This window comes from Pelophylax lessonae, assembly GCF_965119305.1.
Source record: "Pelophylax lessonae genome assembly, chromosome: 2".
NCBI classification, from domain to species: domain Eukaryota; kingdom Metazoa; phylum Chordata; class Amphibia; order Anura; family Ranidae; genus Pelophylax; species Pelophylax lessonae.
Genome location: NC_138769.1, coordinates 124292926 through 124317567, shown reverse-complemented (window position 1 = coordinate 124317567; position 24642 = coordinate 124292926). Strand labels below are relative to the sequence as shown.

At 41.0% G+C, this 24642-nt stretch overlaps 1 protein-coding gene across 7 annotated transcripts in view; it reads right to left on the bottom strand.

Moving 5' to 3' along the window:
* Window positions 1-24642, bottom strand: part of MYO18A (myosin XVIIIA) — a 572782-nt gene that overhangs the window by 195484 nt on the left and 352656 nt on the right. For all 7 annotated transcript variants that reach the window (XM_082245147.1, XM_082245143.1, XM_082245145.1 and 4 more), the window contains one exon: window positions 17621-17730. In XM_082245147.1, coding sequence (XP_082101273.1) covers window positions 17621-17730 — 110 coding nt within the window. The remainder of the gene's footprint in view (window positions 1-17620; window positions 17731-24642) is intronic.

Genomic DNA, 24642 nt, shown 5'->3' with positions numbered 1-24642 from the left:
TCCTGCTTGCTCTTCCCCTCTTTGGTTGCCATCACCTTTCCTTTCCCAAATGTACTCTATGGTTCCAAGCACCGTCCCTGCAGTACCCAAATATGTATGCAGCATTTCATGGAATTGGGTGACAAGAAGTTGCGGTCTGAGTCAAAAGAATTGTGAAAACCCGGCTACATCTGGCTATAGTGGATTTTACAAATATTGGAAATTTAGAAAGTGGAGTAAGATTTTTGGCTTTGGAACAAGATTTTTTGGATAGCATTTGTCAGTTTATTTATGCATTATTCTTTGTTAGATTTGCTCTTCCAGGCTTGACCTTGCATCTTAACTGCCTACGTCTTTGTATATTCCGAAATATAAAACATGTTTTATTTTACAGAACACAGTTGTTTTGAAACATGTCTTTGATTAGCTGTACTTACACAATATATCTAATTTTAAAACTCTAGATATAATAATACTGGCCATAGTAAAATTAAAAAGAAAGATATGCACCACTATGTAAAGTGGCCACAATTAAAAGATTCATACAGTACAAGGCAACATGTACAAGTCAATAACTTTTTGTTTTCATAATAGTAAAAAGTTTATTGGGACATCACAGGGACATATAACATCTGTATTGCTTTTGTGTCTCACTAGCTGCTCTTACGATACATATTAAAAGCTAAAATATGACGGCGCACATTAAAGCAGTTTGTTTATGAAAAAGGATTATACTGCAAGTTTTTACTAACTTTTTGTGATCCTCTAGCATTTTAGCATTTTATCTCCAGCTGCCAGTGCACAAATTATGTGCAGAGCAACAGAAGATAAAGTAAAGTGTGATGGTCCTTTGGGGGAGAGGAGCAGGGATAAGCTGACATCGGCGCATACAGCTGTTAACTCTCTCATTGTTCTAGCAGAAAAGACTGTATGCTACCACTGTTGTGTCACAGGCATAATTTTAAATACATTGACAAATGCCAGCTTACATGTAATCAACTGCGATTTCAGTTCATCTAAACCAGGGGTCTTCAAAACTTTTTAGTACAAAGGACCAAATCTTATATTTTACAGATACTGGTGGCCAAAAGAAAAATTACTTTTTTTAATGAATGCATCCACACACTCCCCCCATCCTGCCTTACAATCTTCACTAAAGCATTGAACAGGGTGGGAGGCAGAGCAGGTCTGGGCAGAAGATAGGAGTCAGCGCAGGTTCCGAATGAGGGGATGGCCCTGCATGCTGACTACCCTGGATCAGTGTAATATATTTCCTTGGTACAGTCCAGCTGAAACCAGCACCAAAGCAAAGAATGCTGCTGTGTGTCCTGGACACTCGGGGGATGATTTACTAAAACTGGTCTGTCTGCCAACATCTGGTGCAGCTGTGCATGGTAGCCAATTAGCTTCTAACTTCAGCTTGTTCATTTACCCCTTCTTGCCCAAGCCTTTTTCTGACATTTGCTGCTTACAAGTTAAAAATCAGTATTTTTTGCTAGAAAATTACTTAGAACCCCCAAATATATATATTTAGCAGAGACCCTGGAGAATAAAATGGCGATCAATGCGATGTCACACGGTATTTGCGCAGCAGACTTTGAAATGCAATTTTCTTTGGAAGAAATACACTTTAATGAATTAAAAAAGAAAAACAAAACAGTAAAGGTTAGCGCAATTTTGTTTGTATAATGTGAAAGAGGATGTTACGCCTTGTAAATAGATACCCAACATGTCATGCTTTAAAATTGCGCACACTCGTGGAATGGTGACAAACTACGGTACTTAAAAATCTCCATAGGCGACGCTTTAAAACATTCTGATGGTTACCTGTTTAGAGTTACAGAGTAGGTCTTGTGCTGGAATTATTTCTCTTGCTCTAACAATTGTGGTGACACCTCAAATGTACAGTTTGAACACTAGTTACATATGCGGGCGCGACTTACATATTTCCCCTTTTATTTTATTTTTTTTTATTTTTACACCGTCCCTTTAAAAAACATTTTTGATCACTTTTATTGCTGTCACAAGGAACGTAAACATCCCTTGTGACAACAATAAGCAGTGACAGGTACTCTTTATGGAGGGATCTGCGGTCTAAAAGACCCTAATTCCTTCCTTTGCACTTAAAATACACTTTTGAACACTGATATATATAATTTTTCTAAATCTGGCACCTTTAAGGCTTCAGTAACTGGAAGGGATTCCGCCTTTGTTCGGGTCTTTGGCCCGCCGGTGGAAGTGCCAGCTGGTCGTTCGGGCCTCCCAGTGGGAAGTGAGATCAAGGCGAGCCGCGGAAGGCAGCGGGGGGGGGGGTCACCTCCCACTGCTTGGAAGAACAGCCGATCCGCTTGGCCGCATTGGTTGTTATTACAAGAAAGCCGACTGTCTAAATAACGGTATCAGGGTGATGCCTCTAGCTGCAGGCATCACCCCGGTACATCCCCTTGAAGCGGAGGCCGCATGTTGGTTTACGTTAGCAGGAAGGGGTTGAACTTGGACAATAAAACCTGGAAGCTGATTGGTTTCTATGCAGAGCTACACCAGATTTTGAACTCTCTAGTTTTAGTAAATCAACCCCTCAGTGTCACTGGTAGTTATGGTGTTGGCAGCCAGCCCGCCTGCATCATATAAACACATGATGCAAATAAAGGGCAATTTACTGTAGGCCAGGTCAAATTATGTAGTGGGTCAGATGTGGCCCTCAGGCCCTAATTTGGAGATCTCGGATTTAAAGGATAGAGGATGGAGTTTTTTTAGAAAATGTTTTACAAGAAGCAAGTAGGAAATACCCACACTACGAAGTATACCATTTAGCTGTGCCTGCAAGTGCCATAACTTGAACCTATGTACATTCTCTTCTTCCTTCCCCGACTATAGGACGATTCAAATAGGATGAAATTGCCACTTGCAATCTTAGAAAACTGAATAAAAGTGAATCAAAAAGAATGTCAAACAAATGTGTCGAGAATTAGCAGCAGTACAGCAATGAAAAATACAAAGTAAGGAGAAACAAGGTTCTCTCAGGTTATTAGTCAAATAAATAAATTGCATGTACAATGCGTGGAAAAATTATCAAAAAAGGCTGATTGAAATTTTAAACAAGCTGCTAAGCAGCCTTTGGCACTACTTTTAGCTTGTTGAATGCCTGCTAGCAGCTTGTTTAAAGTGACAATCAGCACTCCCATTAAGTTTAAAATATAACATTTTGAAACCGAAGCTGAAGGGCGCTTTAAAGACTTAGAGAGCTGCTTGAAGCTTGCCGAAAGCTTTGCTGTTCACACTGCTCTTATACATGCCCATATGAAAACAGCCCTAAATACATTTATTTTGCTCAGACATACCCTTTAAATTAGAGAAAATCAGCACATATATGATTAACAGAGTCCTAAGAAAAAGAAAACTGCCACTACAGATACTGTTTATCAGTAAAGCTAGCCACACATATTGAGATTAAGGTGACCCAATCTGAAAATTATTAAGCCTTTATAGCTTAACCACCACTCTGTAAGCTTTTTATAGAATATTTCTTATTACTGCAATCATCAGCTTGTGAGAAAGCGGGAGATAACTCGGCTATTATCTTAAACAAACTCGACTTCTTGCAGTAAAGTTTCTAGTGCCAAATACTTACACCACAATAGGTTCTTTGCAATCGCTTTGTAAAGCGTCGCTACAAGTTCAAGAAGTTAATTGGAGAGGAAAAAAAGAATTCATTGTACTAATAAATAAATAAAAAAAAACTGAGTTTTGTGAACTGGAGCATTGGGATTACTTTGTAAATTAATGATGACTCATGCAAATAAGCCGTTTAGCATTTCTAATCTTCTGCCAGTAGGGACCGTAATTTTATTAAGAGTAAAAGGATTGTTCTCCGCAGGCCTACACAAAACAACTGCTAGTCCTCTCGGGTATTAAGGGATCAGCTGTGTTTAACGTATAGACATGCAGGCTTCAGGCAGCATAGAGTGGTCTGATGACGAGTGAAGGTTTTATGGACAGAAAGTTGACCTCAGAATATAATATTTTACACAGCAGAACTCTGGGGAGTTAGTCCCATCATATTAAACCAAATAAATAGTAATGACTTGTTACCATGCTGGAGAGATTGTTAGCTTTATTTAGGGAAGACAATAGCTCATTTAAATGCAACCCAAGGCACATAAAAATATGGCTAAAGCAGGAAAAGGATTACAAACAGTCAGGTTTTTGTTGTGGTCCATGGCTCTATTCAGAGAGATCTCTATCCTGATGGCCACATGATCACCAAGACATGAAGGACGGGAAATCTTTCTTTTATTTTTAGAATAAGGGAAGGCCAGACCCTCAATTCGTTCTTTATCCCTGTTCGAGATTTCCACTTACTTCCACTTCTACTTACAGGCAAGGGTTTTACTAAAAATCATCCAGACCTTTTTTTTTTTTCTGAAGGATTTCCTCTTACACTGGAATCGAATTGCTTTTATAGTCAAATGCAGAAAGCAGTAAACCACACGGAGCTGGACAGTGGCAGAAAAGTGTCTCCAAATAACATGAAAAATACAGTGTATCCAAGGGAAAGGCACTTTATGAAGTTAATGTTACCATAATCAGGTAATCCCTGCAAAAGAATTGGTCATCCCCCCAAAAAAGAGCTTTAGATTACATTGTTTTCATGATTTAACAGTATGGTTATATGAATTAGTGATCGACCGATATCGTTTTTTTTATTGCCGATAGCGATATTTTGGTCATCACATAGCGGTATCGGCCGATATTTTCGGACATTTAAAACATTTTTTTTTTTCTACACAAGTACTGTTGTGGAGGGATCTGGGGGTCTAAAAGACCCCAAACCCCTCCTCTGCACTTAAAAGCATTCAAAACGCCAAGTTTGGCTGTTTTGAATGCTGTCATTTTCTTTAATTTGGCGCCGAGTACCCGAAAGTGATGTCATGACATCACTTCTGGGTTTTTACATGGAGACCCGATCAGAGCTGAATGCGGCTTTGATTGGGTCTTCGCTTCGGCGGCCGTGCAGGTAGGATGCCCGGGTCTCCCGGTGGGACGGGAGACCTGGGCGAGCCCCGGAAGGTGGCGAGAGGGGGGGGACGTCCCCTCCCGCTCCTTGTAATGACAGCCGAGCGGCTTCTCAGCCGCATCGGTTATCATTACAAGACAGCCGACCGACGGCTATGGACGCCGGTACCAGGGTGATGCCTCTAGCTGCAGGCATCACTCCGGTACAGCACTTTCCCTAAATACCGGCAATATCGGTAACCTCAGGGGCCGATTCCGATATATCGGGGAAGTGCAGATCAGCCCTCGATATATCGGCTTTGTCGATAATTGGTCGATCCCTAATATGAATAAATGGCAATATTGTAGTACGCCAGGTACAACATGCCAAGGAGTAAGAGTGGCCACAGACAATTTGTCTCAAGGTCGTTAATCATCAGGTCAAGGTATATCTAGTAATAGTTTGTCCAATTCAACTGGATTGGTTTTGAAACGCTGGAGACGTTTCATAGCATGCCCAGGTCTCTATGTGGATCTACACCGATCAGCCATAACATTATAAGCACCTACGATACCTACTATTGAGTGGGTCCCTTTTTTGCCACCAAAACAGCCCTGACCCGTTTAGGCATTGACTGCACTAGACTATGCTGTGATATCTGGCACCAAGTTGCCAGCAGCAGTTCCTTTAAGTCCTCCAAACAGTGATGTGATGTGTTGGGATGATGCTCAAATAAATTGAGATCTGGAGAATTTGGAGGCCAAGTCAACACATTGAAGACACCTTCTTCCATTGCTCTGTGATCCAGATCCACACAAATCCTTTGTACGCTCTTTTAGCTGTGAACACGGGGCAGCACCGATCTGCGACTACACAGCCCCATACGCAACAAACTGCAAAGCATGGAGTGTTCTGACACCTTTCAATCAAACCAGCAATAACTTTTTCAGCAATTTCAGCTATAGGAGCTCTTCCATTGGATTGGAGTACACAAGCCAGCCTTTGCTCCCCCCATTCATCATTGAGCCTTGGGCACCCATGATCCTGTTGCGGTTTTCCAGTTTTTCTTCCTTGGACCACTTTTGGTAGGTCCTGAGCACTGCAGGAACATCCCACAAAAGCTTAAGTTTGGAGTTGCTCTGACCCTGTTGTCTAGCTATTAAAATTTGGGCCTTGTCAAAGTCGCTCAAATCCTTACGCGTACCAATTTTTCCGGTGTCAACACATCAACTTCAGGGACATGTTCACTTGCAACCTAAAACATACCACCCACTTTCACATGCCATTGGAACAAAATAATCAATGTTATTCACTTTACTTTGAGTGGTCATAATATTATTGCTGAGCAATGTAAACTCTTGGGTATTTTACAGACACTCAGAGCTAAAGAACCAGCATGGACTAGCTACAGAACATCTTCAACATTACAGAACCAGTTGAATGTGACTAACTACTATTAGACTAGCCAGGGACAAGCAAACATTCAGACCTGCACCTACTGTATACCCAGCTGTCACAGGCCTAGGGACTTTTTATAAAGTAGTCCATTTTCTGAACATGTCCTGGGCTTATTATGCAGAATGGAGTACTTTAAATGAAAGATACACTATGCTTTCCCATGATGAGCAAAATGCAACTTTCACAATTACCAAATGAAAAAAAAAAAGGGATTCTAAAGACATTCTCTTGAACTGAATTTTGACGCATTCTGCCAAGTCTGTCATTATTGCTTAAATAAGATGCAACACATCTGTACATTAGGTTAATCACATAATATACTAGAAAGCTATTAGCAAAAAAAAATATGCAACTCTAGTTCGTTGGCCATCAAATTGCTCAGAGCTTTCAGGATTCTAAAAAGCCAGGCAACAGAAAGTTATGTGTTTTTCATCAAAGTGGTTAAGTCGCACACACATTACACATTTTTATAGCAGCTCACTCAATACCAACAGCATTATTTTTCATTTAGATCCACAGTACAAGTTAAAGAGGGGGCATATGTGCTTGTTTTCTCCAAGTTAAACGATCAAGGAACAAATGCCATTTTAAATAATATAAGGCATATTTTCCCCTCATGTAAAATTAAAATGTATTTTATGGAGCTTATTCCCAACTAAAACACCAAGCACACTAGAATCCATGTTCTTTTTTACAGACCCAGATCTAATGATAATCCATATAAACCCAGCTGCCTAGACCCACAAAGAATGGCTACTTCTGAAGGTTAGATGGCTTTTTATTTGATTAGAAGTATTGAGAGTGTTTCAAATCATTAAAGACTGCAACATCTTTTTTTTTTTTTTCAGATTTGCCGTTAGACAAGTTGTCCGTAAGGTTGATGTTTTTAATATGAATATTTTAAAGAAGCATTAAACAGTACAGTTCCGCTTAATAAAACATTGCCAGAAGGATTTATTTGCCACGAAATGCATATATTTTCTAAAGCTTAGGGTTGTATTTATATACCAAAAAAATGAATCACAAATTCACCCAGTATAAGTGCATGTACATATTCATTCTGTGCAAACAGACCAAAAAATGCATTTGGCCACTAGATAGCGCCAAGTATCATAGGAAGTCCCTGGCCAAATGCAGTATTTTTTTATTTCAATGAAGAACATAGTCTTTTGTTTTTATTTTAGTATTTTTTTTTTTTTGCCCCATTCACATAGAATCAATGCATATGCACTTTCGCTGGGCAAATTGTTATGCAAATTTTTTATAAATACAGAGACATATTAGATATGCTATTGCCTGTTTGGTATTGTTTGGAATGGTCCTAGAGCAAAGTGCAAATTGTATTTTTTCCTAGATGACATGAGCTATCTAGATATTTGCCTCTCAGCAGTCCTTGAAGGGATCTTTGGCTTTCTAGAAGAATTAGCAGTCATGGCAGCACATGGACAGACACATCATAGCTGTCCCTGTGCTTTACTCATATTTTTCTATTACTGTTGGCTTTGTTAAACAAACAAGCTAAACCCCGGATTGAATTCCCAACGGCGATCAGGCACACACAGGTGGTGCATATTACATGAAGAGTCGGCTCTAGCAAACACGCTGTCAGTTTGTGGAGACTCAGGGTGACATTTAATGCTAAACAGCGAAGAATAGCAGAGTATTTCCACAACACAATAAATGGCATTGAGCTCTACAGATGCTCAGGTGACAATTTCATGGGTTGTGCAATTACACAAGATGTTGAGTACAGCTACATTTAGCATTTCTATGTTGTTGTTCTGCTGAATGCATTGTTCTGCTGGCAGCAGCTTGGAGCACAGCACATTTGTTTGCCTGTACAACATTATTATTGGCTCTTTATTGTGGATGTTGGTTAACCACGAGTTTCAGGGTGGATTCTACACAATAATAAACCATTCAATGGATGATAACCTCTAGCAAGGGGTTTAATTATCTTAAGGGTAATTCAGGCTCATGCATTAAAATGACAAAAGACTACCCCATTGTTACATATGTTATCTGAATACGGCTATAGGAAATAATCTGAATCTATACCCCAAAAAGTAAAGATCTGCTTCATCATACGTAATATTTAGAAAAAGTTAATTGTGGGTAATCAGTACCCTATAATATCTACCTTTTGATTTGGTTCCTTCAGGAAATGTGCCTAGGCACTCCTGTTCCTGTAGCCCACAGGTTTTAAACACAAGGCCTGCAGGCTGAATCCGGCCCTCCAGGCCATTTCATGTGTATGTGGCCCTTGCACCTCTCCTGCAGCTGCTGCATCTCTGCCTTCACCTTGTCTCAGCAGACAGCAGCAGAGAGGACAGAACTCCTTTGCCAGATCCTGTGCTTCCCCCCTGCAGCTGCAGAGAGGACCTCAGCAGTTTGCAGCAGAGAGGAGGACAACTCCTCCTACAGATCCTGTACCTCTCTGTGCAGCCGCAGCACCCCCTCCTCTACTGCCTCCACTGGTCTCAGCATTCAGCAGACTCTGGCAGCTGACTCCAGCCCTCCTCCAGACCCTGGAGTTGCTTCTTTCGCAGCTCTGCCTCCAACTTCTTCCCAGCAGCAGCACATGGTAAAGGGGATGCACTGTGATGTAAGGGAGGATGGGGGCTTTTGACTTCGGATAGTGGTGGACTACAGATAGAACTGGCCCTCTGAGGGAGACCATAATTCTAATGCGGCCCACAATGAAATTGCCCACTTCTGTCCCTGGTGACTGATAATCCCTGTCATTTCTGCCCAGGTTAGTAATAGATCAATAGTCAGTGCTAAACAACATTATAGAAACAAAATGGATCACATTTAAAAAAGAAAGGTCATTTTAACTGGGCATTCAATATCATGTGGTTAAAACTCCCACCTGACAGCACTAGCGTCATTGGTTTGAATCCCAACCATGGCACTATCTGCGTGGAGTTGGCATTTTCTCACTGTGTTTGCATGGGTTTCCCCCAGGTACTCCAGGTAACTCCAACACTCTAAAGACATGCTGGTAGGTAAATTGGCTCCTATCTAACTTGGCCCTGGTACTGTATCTGTATGTATGAATGGGACTTAGGGACCTTATACAGGGACTGATGAATGTACAAATGTTCACATATACATGTAAAGTGCTGCGTAAATTGTCAGCACTATATAAATACCTATAATAAATAAATACAGAGTTTTGGCACATGCAGACACAAGACTAATACTTTCACGTTAGTATCAGCTGCGCTGTTCCTCTGCAATGGCCCCTGGCTGCCTTAGTTGAGCTAGCACTGTTCGCACAAACTAAAGCAGACCTTCACCCTCTTCCTCACGTTCCTTCTATTCCACCCCTCTTCTCACCCTGCAGTAATATCAGGGCCTTAGGCGATTGACGCACATCCTGCCTGCTGTGGCTCCTGGGATAAACACGTCAAATATTCCAGGAGGCTTAGCCTTTCATGCAAGGAAAGGAGGAGGAGGGCCTATCGGTGTGTCATCGAGTGGCCTGCCTACTGAACCCGGAAGATCCAGTGGGCCTCTCAATGACAGCAGAGAGAACATGACGGTGCGGGACGGAGCTGTGGCTGGGCGTAAGGGGATCTCAGAGGGACAACGCTGGATCCACTGGATGGGTGAGTTTATTAAATGTAAATAGGGTCATTTAAAAAAAAAAGAAAAAAAAATGGGGGCGGGGGGGCTTGTTTGCCAGAGGTTCTCTTTAGGAACTTGAGTTTTACCAAACCCAACCTTTTTGCCAGCTATGTCTCAAATGATGCAAAAGAAAGACATCTTTACTTCACACATATGGAAAACAGGGGGAAAAAAAATCTCACATCTCTTTAAATGCTGTAGGAGGAACAACACTTCAGACATATGGCAAAATGTTTATTTGCAATTAAGTAGAAGTCCAAGTTCTTGGGAAGCCCTTCCTGGTTAAATCACAGATTTACAAATTCAGATTTTTTAATCAAGTTTGTTTTTGACCATGTCTAATTTACCTGGATTTTAAATTTACTTATACTGGCTCATTATTATTATTATTATACAGAATTTATAAAGTGTCAATAGTTTACGCAGTGCTTTACAACATAAGACCAGACAGTACAATCACAATAACATTGCTCATTAGAGCTTACAATCTAAAAGATCATGTGTATATTACATTTTCTTCCATTCTAGATTAATTTGCGAATGCCATGGGTGATAGCAATGAATTAATGTATCATACACTGCTCAATATTTTAAACATAATCAAGAATATTGTAAATTATAAAACAAAAACACAAGAATGGAACGGCTCAGTGGCTGATGTCTACTGCATGTACTATTTATGTTACAAACATGAATTACAGCCTCTGTTCCCAGTGATGCATCTCTAAATCACAAGTTAAGTTAGTCATGCATTAAAAATACAGAGTTGCTTTATCCCCAATGATTCAAACAGTACTGAAACTCTTGATTGGTAAACTGTAAAATCCGGCTGTGCCTCTTTATTAGACAAACAGCACCTCTCTCCAGAGCCTCTGATAAGGCAGACAACATGAAAATGCAAAGTACTAAAGTCCCTATCAGCAAATAAGCAGTTACCTTAATTTGGTTAAACAAATTGTCTAAACAAATTTAAAGGAAACTCTGGTTACAGAACCAAATTCTGTATGCATTGCATTATAATAAGTCAACCAAACTCAGATCTATTCCTCTTGGGTGGGTACTGGTGGCTTGAGTCACCCCTTGGCTTCTATAGTCTCTTAAGACCCCATTCACACTAGCGCGACTTGTCAGGCGACTTGGTCGCCTGACAAGTCACGGTGGGTCGCTCGCCATTGAATAGTACAGGACCCGTTCTAATAGGAGCGACACAAGTCGCTCCGACTTAGAAAAAGGGTCCTGTACTACTTTAGGGCAACCTGGAGGCGACTTGCATTGACTTCAATTATATGAAGTACGTGCATGTCGCGCCGAGGTCACGGGGCACGCTGTGCACCGCGACTTCACAGGTCGCCCCAGCAAGTCGCTTCGCCCCTGTCTGAACTGGGTCTCAAAGACTTCAACAAAAAGATTGGTTTCACATGGCAGTTTAAATCACTGCGTTAGGCTAGACCCCCTAAATCTGTATGTTCTACAAATATGGTGAAAACCATCAGGAGGTGGGTGGTGTGTGTCTATGGGGGGGGGTCTGTATGATGTTTACAATAGTTATAACAGAAGTGAAAAGAGAATGTAACTTTCAGGTGCTACTTATAAATGAAACTTTTTCAAGGAGCAGGGGCAGGGCCTAGCCCCGCTATCTGTCGATGGATGCGAGCAGTGCAGCTCAGGATTGAGCCTGCAGGTGTGACACAATAGGAAGCGGTTTCCTATGGTGGCACACCAGGAAGATGAGGAGCCAGGAGCAACAGCAGGGGACCCAAGAAAAGGAGGTTCGGGGATACTCTGTGCAATTCTATTGCAAAGAGCAGCCAAGTATAACATGCTTGTTATTGCTGGGATCTGGCCAGTAACACACCTCCTGTATTAAAGTGCCCCCACTCTGGATGAAGGAGCACAGGGGGCACCTCTGGACAGCAGACTCGTTAGTCTGGGGGAGGGAAAATTTAGATGTACTAGCAGATTTAGACCAAACAAATGGAAGTAAAACTCCAGCGAACACGTTTTAGGCAGTTACAGCAACATTTTTCTCCTTTTGGAATAAAGGTTTTACATAAATAAAAGCTGACCATTGTTAGCACCCCTGTCAGTGGTAAATGGTTTGTCCCAAACCTCTAACTGCTACATCTAGAGGACAGCTTATTCTGTTAAAAATAAATCACACACACACACACAACACAAAATAATTGCTATCCAGATCACCAGGTTAAAATAAAAGAAAGAAAGCCTTAAAAAAACTGAACATATGCAGCCACAACATGTAAAAATTCGTAAGCTGCAATATAATGCTTGCTTTTGGGTTTAATACCATTAAACATTTTGTATACTGCCACAGGCCTGAATAAACAATCATTTTTGTGCATAACATCACAAGGGTTAAGCCACATGGACATGATCCTTTTCTCTGCCTATGCAGGCTAGAGTTTTTGTGATATTTCAATATAAAACAGGAATTCAGTCCATCCTTAAATATGAAGAAAAGCACTAATGTATTTTGTAACAATACTTTGGTTTTTATGTCTTTCATTCTTGAGGTCATTGTAGCCTTATTAGTGCACTTGCGACAGAGACAATTGAGCACTGTCCGTGATACTTTTTTTATTTGCACTAACATACAATTGTATGTTAGTGCAAATAAAAAAAAAAGTATCGCGGACAGTACTCAATTGTCTGTGTCTTTCATTGAAAGGGCAGTGGATCACCCTTATTCCAGAAAATGCTGGAAGGTGCCTAAAGAAATAAACTGTTTGATCACCTCTTAACAACCAACTGTTATTGTCCAGCTATTTAACCACTTTAGAACCGCTCACAGTAATACTACTGCGGCAGAGTGGTTTGTTATCGTCCAGCGACGTAGTATTAACGTCGTTGGACACTCCCCCTTCTGGGCGGCGCTTGCGCGCCGCCGGAGGCTCGCTTCCGCTGTTTTCATTCACAGCGGGAGTCGGGCCAGGGGAGGAGCAGCGGCGATCGCCGCTGCTCTTACCCGATCGTCGGGGATCGAGTCTGGAGATCCGCCCGCTGTGTGTAAACACAGCGGGCGGATCTCCATAGTGACAGGGAGTGACAGATCGGACTGTTCAGCATAGCTGGACATCCGATCTGTCCATGACTCACACAGTCACCTCCCCCCCTACACGTCAGTAAGCACCAGGCATACATTAACCCCTCCCTCTCCAATAAAATTAACCCCTTCCCTGCCAGTGTCATTTTTACAGTAACAGTGCATATATATAGCACTGATTACTGCAGTAATGTCACTGGTACCCCCAAAAGTGTCAAAAATGTCAGTCAAGGGTCCGATCTGTCCGCCGCAATGTCGCAGTCCCGCAAAAAAAATCGCAGATCGCCGCCATTACGCGTTAAAAAAAAAACACCAAAAATGACAGAAATCTTTCCCTTTGTTAGTAAACGCAATAACTTTTGCGCAAACCAATCAAAATACGCTTATTGCGATTTTTTTTACCAAACATATGTAGCATAAAACAAATTGGCCAAAAATTTTTTAAAAAATTGGTTTTTACATCTTTTTTGGGGGGAATTTCATATAAAAAAATGTTAAAAATATTGTTATTTTTTCAAAATAAACGCTCTTTTTTTGTTTATAGCGCAAAAAGTAAAAATCGCACAGGTGATCAAATACCACCAAAAGAAAGCTCTGTTTGTGGGAAAAAAAGGACGTAAATTTCGTTTGGGTACGGCGTCGCACGACCGCGCAATTGTCAGTTGAAGTCGCACAGCGCCGAATCGCAAAAAGTGGCCTGGACGGAAGACAGCAAAATCCTCCGGTGGTAAAGTGGTTAAAAAAAGCTTCATGCTTCAAACAGCTCTGGTTTTCCAAGGGATGGTAAAATAAATGTAAATGCTAACTGGATGACATTCCTATGGTAAAGCGCTGTTTATCAAACTGAAATTATTTTTTTTCTTTTTTTTTTTTTTTAAATCTAAGTGCTACTGACCTCCTTCAACCACCATAGGGCTTATGTCAAAGGACTTTTGCTCACTCTAAGCGGGTCTTGGATTCTCACACAAGTCATGGGGATGCAAAACCCACATTAAGCAGGTCAAATGCAGGTTAGAAGATGCTCAAATGCAGGTCATATGCACCTGTCACTAAATACTTAATGATCTCTGAAGTGTCTCAAATGGATATCAAACTGCCAGCGAAACAAGCCAAATGTCTATCAACACAGACCCTTATAGCGATTTCTGGTCTATATGCACTCCAGTGGTGGCTATTTGTTATTGCAGGCCAGTGCATGCTTAAGGAGTGCTGACACAGAATTACAAAAACGGGACCACGCTGAATCTGGTGCAGCTGTGCATGGTAGCCAATCAGCTTCTAACTTCAGCTTGTTCAATTAGGCTTTGACAATAAGCCCCTGGTCGCATCAGGGCAATTTGATATTTGAAAGGGACAAAGCGCAGTCACCCCATAATGAGTTCCTGAACAAGAACCTTCATGGCAGAATCGCCAGGTTTAATTTTATAAAATCTGTTGATTTAAAAATAGATTGAACATTTCATTTGAATTTACAGATTATTGGAGAGATATATGATTGGGGTTCTGTTTACGTTCTAAGCTGATGACTATACCCCTAAGTAAATAGAAAGCCCATAATTCATTCTCAGAAAGGAATGAAAATAACACATAACTAAGTTCTTCAATGACTAACCAGAGTAATATGAACATATTAACATAGAGGTAGACGATAAGGAGCTCATATACTTTCGTAACAACTTACAGCATCAGTGCAACATTCCACATATCTCTGAAGAAAGCACTGTTTATTTCTGATCCGCCATAGAACAACAAGTCTTGGCCCAGCCTCATGCTAAATTCTCCCCTGGCAAGCCTCTGTATTCATAGTCAGCACTGTGAAGTACCTCTGCTGTGAAATTCAATTGTCACCACACGAGTTACAGAGAAAGACATAAAAGTGGAACGGGACATCCATATCATTTACTATAGAAATCCAATTCAGAAACATTGGGCCTGGAGCCAGCATTACCAGAGGCAAAAACCTGCGTTCTTTCAGAGCATTACCTGCCACAAGCTGAAAATCACTCAATCGGAGAGATATCACTGAACTGCACAATGTTTTTCAATGATATGACTAGCACAGTGGTAAAAAAAACAAAGGCGCTGATATACAACACCCCGATGAAAGGCAATCGTCAGCATGCCAGGTGGGCTAGTGTAGGGGTGTGTTTGCAAGCAATAATAGACATATGACAGCAATGGAAGTACTGCTGGAGAATCTATATCACCAAGCTCTTTTCTTTGCAGAAAAAGTCTGAACAAAAGTCAGTCAAGGTTCACAAAGTGAGACAAAAAGCAGATCCCGTTTCTTCCACTAGTAACACATGAGAGCCTCCAAGCAATGCTGCCTTGTTGCCTTTGGTAACTGCATTTGAGTTGCTGAAAATTCAAGTGACAAATGACAACCAGCATTTGATTAGTATTACGCCTTCACTTTCCCTTCCATCCAGTCTTTACATTTGAGGTATAATATTTTCTTCTTTCTTCTCGTTCCCTTCTGCTCTAGTGCCTGATATGGTAAGTCAACACGTTTGTTCTAGACCGAATGAATATGGCCTGATGAGTCCAGAGAGTTTAACAAATCTTAGCAATTCTAGCCGCTGGGCAGGGATGTTGATAATGAAAATCTTTGACCACTGAAAATGCTTTATCAAAACACAGAGGGTTTCCATAACAATGGAAAATGTCTGGGCTTCAATTGCTCCTCTTCCTACAACGTGTTATATTGCTTTTGGTGCCACTCAAAGTAGAGGGGAAAGCATATCCTTGTGTCCCAGAGCACTTGGTGTAAGCTTGTGCTTCACATGGGCTGCTACTGCCAACCAGCCCATGTGAATAAACCTTAAAAAGTGGCCTCAGCCTTCATGTACTCACCAAAATACACACCCTGATGCATTTCACCCCCATCCAGACACGAGGGAACATCTCCAATGTGCCACATCCACAAATTAGCTGCAGACGGATGTTCTCAGGGACTCGTGTTCCAGTGCTCATAAGAGAAAAGGCAAGTATCTACAGTACCAGAAATTTGATCTCTAGTGCCAAACTGCGTGGTTCCTTAAACACTTCTACAAAAAAATACCATATTCTAAAGCTAATGGCCTTTGTTGATTTTGTTTCTCCACATTTATTTCTGGAATGCTTACAACATGTATTTAGCTTCTATTACTGGTCACTGGGGGAAACACCCTAACCAGCGCTTGATCTGACTGGGCACACCCCAACGACTCCCCACAAGTTCAAGAGAAGAATGGCTGCACTAAAAAATTCCAGGGTTCTAAACAACCTATGATTTAAACCTGGTACACACTTTGTTTTTTTTTATTTCGTTCAACCAGGAGGAGCTCGATGTACTTTCGGATGCTAGCACAGTGATCTCCCTGCTGAGCTATTGTGTTCTGACAGGGGGGCAACTCTCCTCCAGAACACACCGGTCAGTGCTCGCAGACATTGACTGCCATCGCTGACCAGATGCTGGGTTTTCCGGGCATGCCTATTCGACCAGCTTCTGGAGTACACATGGGCTTAAAGTAGAACTATATGCAACACTTTTTTTTCATTTTGGATAAAGCAAGGGTGGGTTATAAACCATGTAAGATTTGTTTTTCCTCCATATCTGTCCCATTGCAGAGATTTCCCTTCATTTCCTGTCCCATGGCCAAACAGGAAGTGAGAGGAAATCCCTGCAAATTAAGGGGAATTTCTTGGGGACCCCCAGGTCACCAGAACTAGTGTCCTCATTGAAAGATTTTCCCTCTATTACTTTTCTGGGGACAATCCATTGGGTTTTCCTTCTACTTTCAATTATAAAAGTAAATAGGGGGTGAATCTCCCTAACAGGGGCACAGAAAGCGATAAAAACAGAGAGGGGTTCTAATCCCTCTGCACTTAATCCAAAACTTAAAAAAAAAAAAAAAGTTTTCCGTTTAGCTATACTTTAAGCTTGAAATTGGGTGAAATGTGTCAAAGAGGGGGGTTCAAGGCAGAGCTCTGTGTAGGCTTATCAGGATCAATAAAGTTTTTACAATAGCATTGGAATATGTTCAGCCATTCACCCCTGGTTGGGTTATAGTTTGTGAAAATCCAAGAAAGAGGACCGCACTCAGGATATGTAAGATGAAAACAATCAAAACTCCTTTATTCTTCTTCGATACAGCAGACAGACAGTACAATGCACAAAACAGACGTGTCGGGTTGACGCGTTTCACGATGTAGATCGCTTACTCATAACCACATATGTGGTTATGAGTAATTGCACATATTTGCAAAAAAATACAAATTTGACATGGGTTTTATTATAAAGCACAAATCTTTTTATAGTAAGTCACCTGAATTATTGTGTGTCCAGCAGCTCCCAAAGACTCCTACTAGTGTAGCTCTATCATATTTTGTGTGTTTATGATACTGAATGTTTAAAATTTTATATATATGTGACACTGTATGAATCAATGCCTACAACAATCCTCACTGCTGTACACAGAAGTATTCATAAATACACATGCATACACACTTACCCTTTTCTCATCTGTCACAATGTAATTACGGCCATGTTTTTTGGTCAGTTGAGGAACTAAGACATCAAATCTGCGTCGGAACTCACAGAATACCATGTGATCAGGGTATCCTGTACAAACAAAAAAGAACAAAAATAAGGATTCACCCAGTGCCACATTTCAGAGCTCGTCCCCTCTGCGATGATCTAGTCTTAGGAAAACCTGCTGCAAACAAGAGCTTACAATGTGGAACATTTGTGCCTATTGAGTACACCATGTACAAATTCTAGCATTGCCTCTATATTGAATGACCTCTATTTGCAGTAATATTGAATGGTGTGGATATCAAAACACAGCTAAGAAAGCATTTTTAAGACATAACAGTTGAGCTATGGATTTTATTTTGTTTCTTTTTTTTTTTCTCCAAAAGAAATATTACCTTGCTGGATAGTGTTTTTCCAAGTACATTCCACGGGTAATTTCCTGTGAAAAAGTCTGCTATTATTTGTTTCACCTATACAAGGCCAGAAAACGATAATGTAACAAGCTGGAACGCGGTCAGGGTCATGTTTGGGTGACTATTTAGTGTCTACAAACACAGCGAAAACATACCGAAATTCGATTATACGTGAGATTGAGGCGCTGAATGTGATTGTATATGTGTAATTAAATCAAGCAATGAGCTGCTCATTGAAAAGGGAGCTTCTGGTAGCAATTGTTTGTGAATTCTACTTCAATTGATTAGCGAGACCCGATCGCTTCTTGTCTGTCTCCTAAGTCTCTCTATTGACTGTTGCCACATTTAATGCCAGCTCAGGAGGAGGCTTGTATTGATTCAATTTCTGAGATGTGAATTGATTTTTTTTTTTTTTGGGTGGAGTGGGGGTGTTCGTTTATTCAGTCTAGTTTTTACTTTAACATAATGAGCATAAAGCCTACATGTAGATGATTTAAAGCTGAACTTTGGTAAAACAAGTAAATACACAGCTGAAATACATGTATGTGAACTGTTTTACCTGTGACTCACACCTCTGCCACTGTGCACAGCCAGAAAAGTAACAACTTTTTTTTTTTTGTGCGGCTTTACATATAGTGACTTGAAAAAGTATTCATACACCTTGAAATTTTTCACATTTTCTCATGTTACAACCAAAAATGTAAATTTATTTTATTGGTATTTTAGACATAGTGTCACATGATTGTGAAGTGGAAAGAAACTGATAATTGGTTTTAAAAAATGTTTACAAATAAATATGTGAAAAGTGTGGCGTGCATTTGTATTCAGCCCCCCTGAGTCAATGTAGAACCACCTTTCTCTGCAATTACAGCTGCAAGTCTTTTTGGGTATGTCTCTACCAGCTATGCACATCTAGAGAGTGAAGTTTGTGCCCATTCTTCTTTGCAAAATAGCTCAAGCTCTGTCGGACAGGATGGAGAACATCTGTAAACAGCAATCTTCAAGTCTTGCCATAGATTCTCAACTGGATTTAGGTCTGGACTTTGACTGGGCCACTCTAACACATGAACTTGCTTTGATCTAAAACCATTCAATTATAGCTGTGGCTGTATGTTTAGGGTCAATGTCCTGCTGGAAGGTGAACCTCCACCCCAGTCTCAAGTCTTTTGCAGACTCTAACAGGTTTTCTTCTAAAATTGCCCTAAATCTGGCTTCATCCATATTCCCATCAACTCTGACCAACTTCCCTGTTCCTGCTGAAGAAAAGTATCCCCCAACACAATGCTGCCACCACGTTTCACGGTGGGGATGGAGTGTTCAGGGTGATGTGCAATGTTTGTTTTCCGCACACATAGCATTTTGCTTTTAGGCCATAAAGTTAAATTTTGGTCTCATCTGATCAGAGCAACTGCTTCCACATGTTTGCCGTTTCCCCCACATGGCTTCTCGCAAACTACAAACGGGACTTCCTATGACTTCCTTTCAACAATGGCTTTCTTCCTGCCACTCTTCTATAAAGGCCAGATTTGTGGCGTGCGTGACTAATAGTTGTCCTGTGGACAGATTGTCCCACCTTAGCAGTGGATCTCTGCAGCTCCTCCAGAGTTACCATGGGCCTCCTGGCTGCTTCTCTGATTAATGGTCTCCTTGCCTGGCCTGTGAGTTTAGGTGGATGGCCATGTCTTGGTGGGTTGGCAGTTCTGCTATTCTCTTTCCATTTTGTAATGATTGATTGAACAGTGCTCCATGAGATGTTCAAAGCTTGGGATATTTTTTTAATAACCTAACCCTGCTCTAAACCTCTCCACAACTTTATCTCTGACTTGTCTGGTGTGTTCCGTGGCCTTCATGATGCTATTCACAGAATAGCTGGATTTATACTAGTGCTGCATGATTAATCGTTAAAAAAAATCACGATCTTAATCCAGCATTTCCTTTATTCAGTGCAAAGCTCTGCTCAAAACTGTCAAAAAAAAAAAAAAGCAGCCGTTGTTCTATTAGAATGCCACTACCCATCAGATTGTGCAAATGAAGTGACGTTCAACGTTCACATATAAACCAAACATTAATTTACACAACATATCACAAAAAAAAAAAAAAAAAAAAAACACACTACAATAATCAGATACATACCTACCATATGTAGTATTGGATAGGTTCCAGTTAGGGGGAGACCGAAACCGTATAAACACATCCCAGACCAAAGGCGTACACAGTATCAAAAATTGGCCAGCAGAACAGCTAGAGCTTCATGATAAAAGGACAAATACTGCCCCAAATACTGCTCAAATATTACATATAGTAGGTATATATCTGATTATTGTGGTGTGGGGTTTTTTTTTTTTTGTGATATGTTGTATAAATTAATGTTTGATTTATAGGTGTTGATTTCTTTTCCTTAATACACATGTTAGACATCTGTGGATCACATGTGAACAACAGAAAGCCTTGAAGAAGCGGGTTGTATATACCGCGAAACATGATGGTATTTTTTTTGCATGATTAGATAATACCATTGTATGTGCAATATGTTATGGGCTCTATATGACCCATGCATTTGATTGTCTTTTCAATATAATAATAAATAAATGCTTTTTATATTTTTTAACCACTTTAGCCCCGGAGGATTTTCTTGCTTAACATCCAGGCCACTTTTTGCACTTTGGCACAGCGTGACTTTAACTGACAATTGCGCGGTCATGCAACTCCGTACCCAATCTAAATTTATGTCCTTTTTTTCCCACAAACAGAGCTTTTTTTTGGTGGCATTTGATCACCTCTGCGCTTTTCATTTTTTGCGATATTAATAAAAAAAGGTGAAAATCTTGCGAAAAAATTGACATTTTCTACTTTTGACAGTTAAAAACTATCCAATATATTCAATTTTTGTCATATATTTAGGCCAAAATGTATTTAGCTACATGTCTTTGACAAAAACATTCTAAATGAGCGTATTTTTAACCACTTTAAGACCGGAAGATTTTTCCCCATTCCTGACCAGGCTATATTTTGCGATTCGGCACTGCGTTATTTTAACGGCCAATTGCGCGGTCGTGCGATGCTGTACCCAAATTAAATTTATGTCCTTTTTTTCCCACAAATAGAGCTTTCATTTGTGGTATTTGATCACCTGTGCGATTTTTAATTTTTAAAGAAAAAGAGCGACAATTTTGAAAAAAAAAAAAAAAATAACAATATTTTTTACATTCTGATATATAACATTCCCCGAAAAAAAAATAAAAAAAAATCAAAATGTTTTAACATTTTAGGCCAATTTGTTTTCTGCTACATATTTTTGGTAAAAAAAAAAAAAAATCACACTAAGCGTATTTTGATTGGTTTGCGCAAAAGTTATTGCGTTTACTAACTACGGAAAAGATTTGTCATTTTTATTATATATTTTTTAAAAATTTTTTGGCGGGACTGCGACATTGCGGCGGACAGATCGGACCCGACTGACATTTTTGATACTTTTGGGGGTACCAGTGACATTACTACAGTAATCAGTGCTATAAATATGCACTGTTACTGTAATAATGACACTGGCAGGGAAGGGGTTAACACTGTTGGTGATCAAGGGGTTAAATGTATGCCTAATGCTTACTGACGTGTATGGGGGGGAGGGGGTTGCGTGACAGAGACACAGATCGCAGGTTCAGCTAGGAGATCCGCCCGCTTTGTTTACAAGGGACGTTTACAGCCACCAGGATGATTGGAAGATCCTTGCTCTTGTTTCTTAGCAGGAACTGCGGAAGAAGCCCTAGCCGAGAATGATATTGGCCTTACCGTGGCCCTTGGTCGCCTGCGGTGTCTATTAGAGGACCCCGTGACCTTGTCACAAACTTCTGTATCCTTCTGTGGAGCCGAACCTGCTAAAGGAGCTTCCATGTAAGACTGTGAGAACAGAAGCTTTGTCCCCCTTTCTGGGTACCCCCCAAAAGAAAAATTTTGCAGATCTTCTTGACGCTCACCAAAGTCGTCCACGGGGCCAGAAACCAGCGAGGATGTCCCCCCCCCCCCCACCCTAATAATGAGTGAGGCAGACCTTCATGCTAAAGGAGTCTTGTCTGCTGGTTCAGGTAAGCTAGCTCTAGGCTTACCCGACCAAGGTTGCTTGGAACCTCCCAGGGAAGATTTAAAAGATCTATTTCCTTTATTCTCCGTCCCAGAAGCACAAAATGATTTTCTTTGGGCTGAGAAGGAGGGCCCCATCTGTGGCGAGGCTCCTTCCCTTTCCTTGACTGTGACAGGAAGGTACTCTTCCCTAAATCCCCCTGGACGGGCCGCGTCTACGGCGGCATCAGGCTCAGAATCAGTTGTGACAGCCTGAGCAGGAGAAGGTGGGGGACGCTTCCTCCTGGGCCTTTGCCCACACTCCACCTCCACCTGGGACACTAAGGACTGCAGGACCACCGTCAGTGCAACCATGGGAAGCTGGGGTTTCCGAGGGACCTGCCACCTCCATGAGGGGGTCAGTGGGGGAGCTGTGACCCTGAGGCTCCAAGAAAGGAAGACCTTGCAGTTCAAAACTGATCTTTTGGCATCACTAAAGGATTCCCTCAAGGCTCAGGGTACAGATCAGTAGCAAGAGAGATAACAGGGACCCCCAAAGACTCACCCTAGGGGCGATAAAAGGGTTAACTATGTGCTTAGCCTGTGTTTTTGTACAGTGTGGGAGGTGCTTTTACTAGAGGAAAACATGGATCCTTGTCCCTACTTTGCAGGGACACAGGATTCATGCCTTCCCAACTGACAGAACAGCAATCTGTGTTGTTTACATAGACAGACTGCCATTCTGCCTTTGTACCAAATGGTCGGCAGGCGCCGGTGGACATTGAGTCCAGAGCTTCCGCCGATGGCGTGTATTTGCCCAGCTACCCAGAAGTACAAGATCGCACAGCGGCAGCCCTGTAGCAGTATATCTGGTATAGGGCAGTCGGCAAGTGGTAAATATAAATTATCTAGTTCCTGGGCATGGAACTTCTATCTCAACCTCTTCAACACAGAATAATCCTTGAAATACCTTTCCAGGCTCAGGGAACCCCACTACTAAAAATGACTATATGACACATTAGTGTGATGGTCAGAAGGACGAATGCTCCTTACATTTGTGGGAAGAATAATCCCCTTACAGATAGCTTACAAGATCAATGGTGTCAGTGGGAACTTATCGGAGAGTCAGAAATTGATCATTGTTCAGGGAACCCCTCACGACCTTTGGAGGAATCCCAGGGTTCCATGGAAACCTGGTTGATAAATCCTACCCCAGAGGACATCCACTGTCTCCTTGGCGTGTAGTGTAAAGTAGAAAAACAATTGGAAATTGACACGCAACACTACTGCCAAGAGGAAACTTCATTCCAAAATTTCGGGCCGACATTTTAAAAATTATCCAACACATTTCAGCCAAGAACGCCACCTTCATCTAGGCCTGATTAAGACCAATGCGAATGGACTAGAAGTGAACTAGACCTTTAATGTTATTTTTTCCAGTGTGATTGCAAGTACAGTCTTTGTCAGCAGCTGATTTTAGCGCCCCGCCCCCCCCCCCCCCCCCCCCAAAATGTGTTCAATACTTTTTGGATTGTCCCTATGGCTTTTATTGGAACTTGAATAAATTTGAATCTGGACCTCACAGCAGTGGTGTGGTGCTTCAGTTTCCATTTTAGTTACAATGTACTAGTAATATCACCTTTGTACAATGAGCAACTCGATGACCCAGAAAGATGGTGAATCAAATATTAATAGGGTTGTCATATGTATAGGCTGCTAATCAACTTGTAGGAACAAGCAGATTTAAACAAACATTCTCTTCCAACATGCACATCAACTGTTAAGTAATCTCCCCATAATAACATACAAAAAATATTTGTTTGTTAATACCCATCATACATGTATGTGGCCAAAACTACTGTGCAAGTACTTGTACACTTAATCTTATAAGAAGCAGACATGAAAAGCACTGGCTGCCTAAACATAATTATGGATTAGTATCTTTGCTATGAGTATGGCAAGTGGATTTATGAGCAAATCATTTAATGCTGGCACAAGTTTTTTTTGGTGCAATAAAAGGGGTCAAAGCTTTAAATATAAAAAAACTTTCTCGTAATAGCATTTTCACCGCTAGTGGTGTTGTGATTATGGATTATGGAGTATTTATTACATAAAATATACAGCCTTTATTGCTCTGATAGTACAATTTAAAATACCAGTTAGACTCAGGTTAATCTTCCGGGCTGAATTTAAAGTTAAAGTGTAAATTTGTGGCTTGGGTTGAAGTTAAAGGGTAAGCTAGAGGTTACAACAAGAAGTGGAGTGAGTGACTGAAACTTTTTCAGCTTTGATGACTGTATAACAAATATTACATATCAAAAAGAAAAAGGCCTATTTTTAGAAACCAAAAACTAAGGCAAAGACTGATCAATATACAGTAATTACAGTTAGGGGAATTCAAGGATTTTATCCTCAACCAGTGTTCCATCAAACCCTAGGGTACCTTCTGAAGCTGCTAGGGCTTCCTTGAGCTGTGGCTGATTGACCTACCATTTCATGGTGCCTGCACAGTTCTGAGGCCAACGTCACTTTG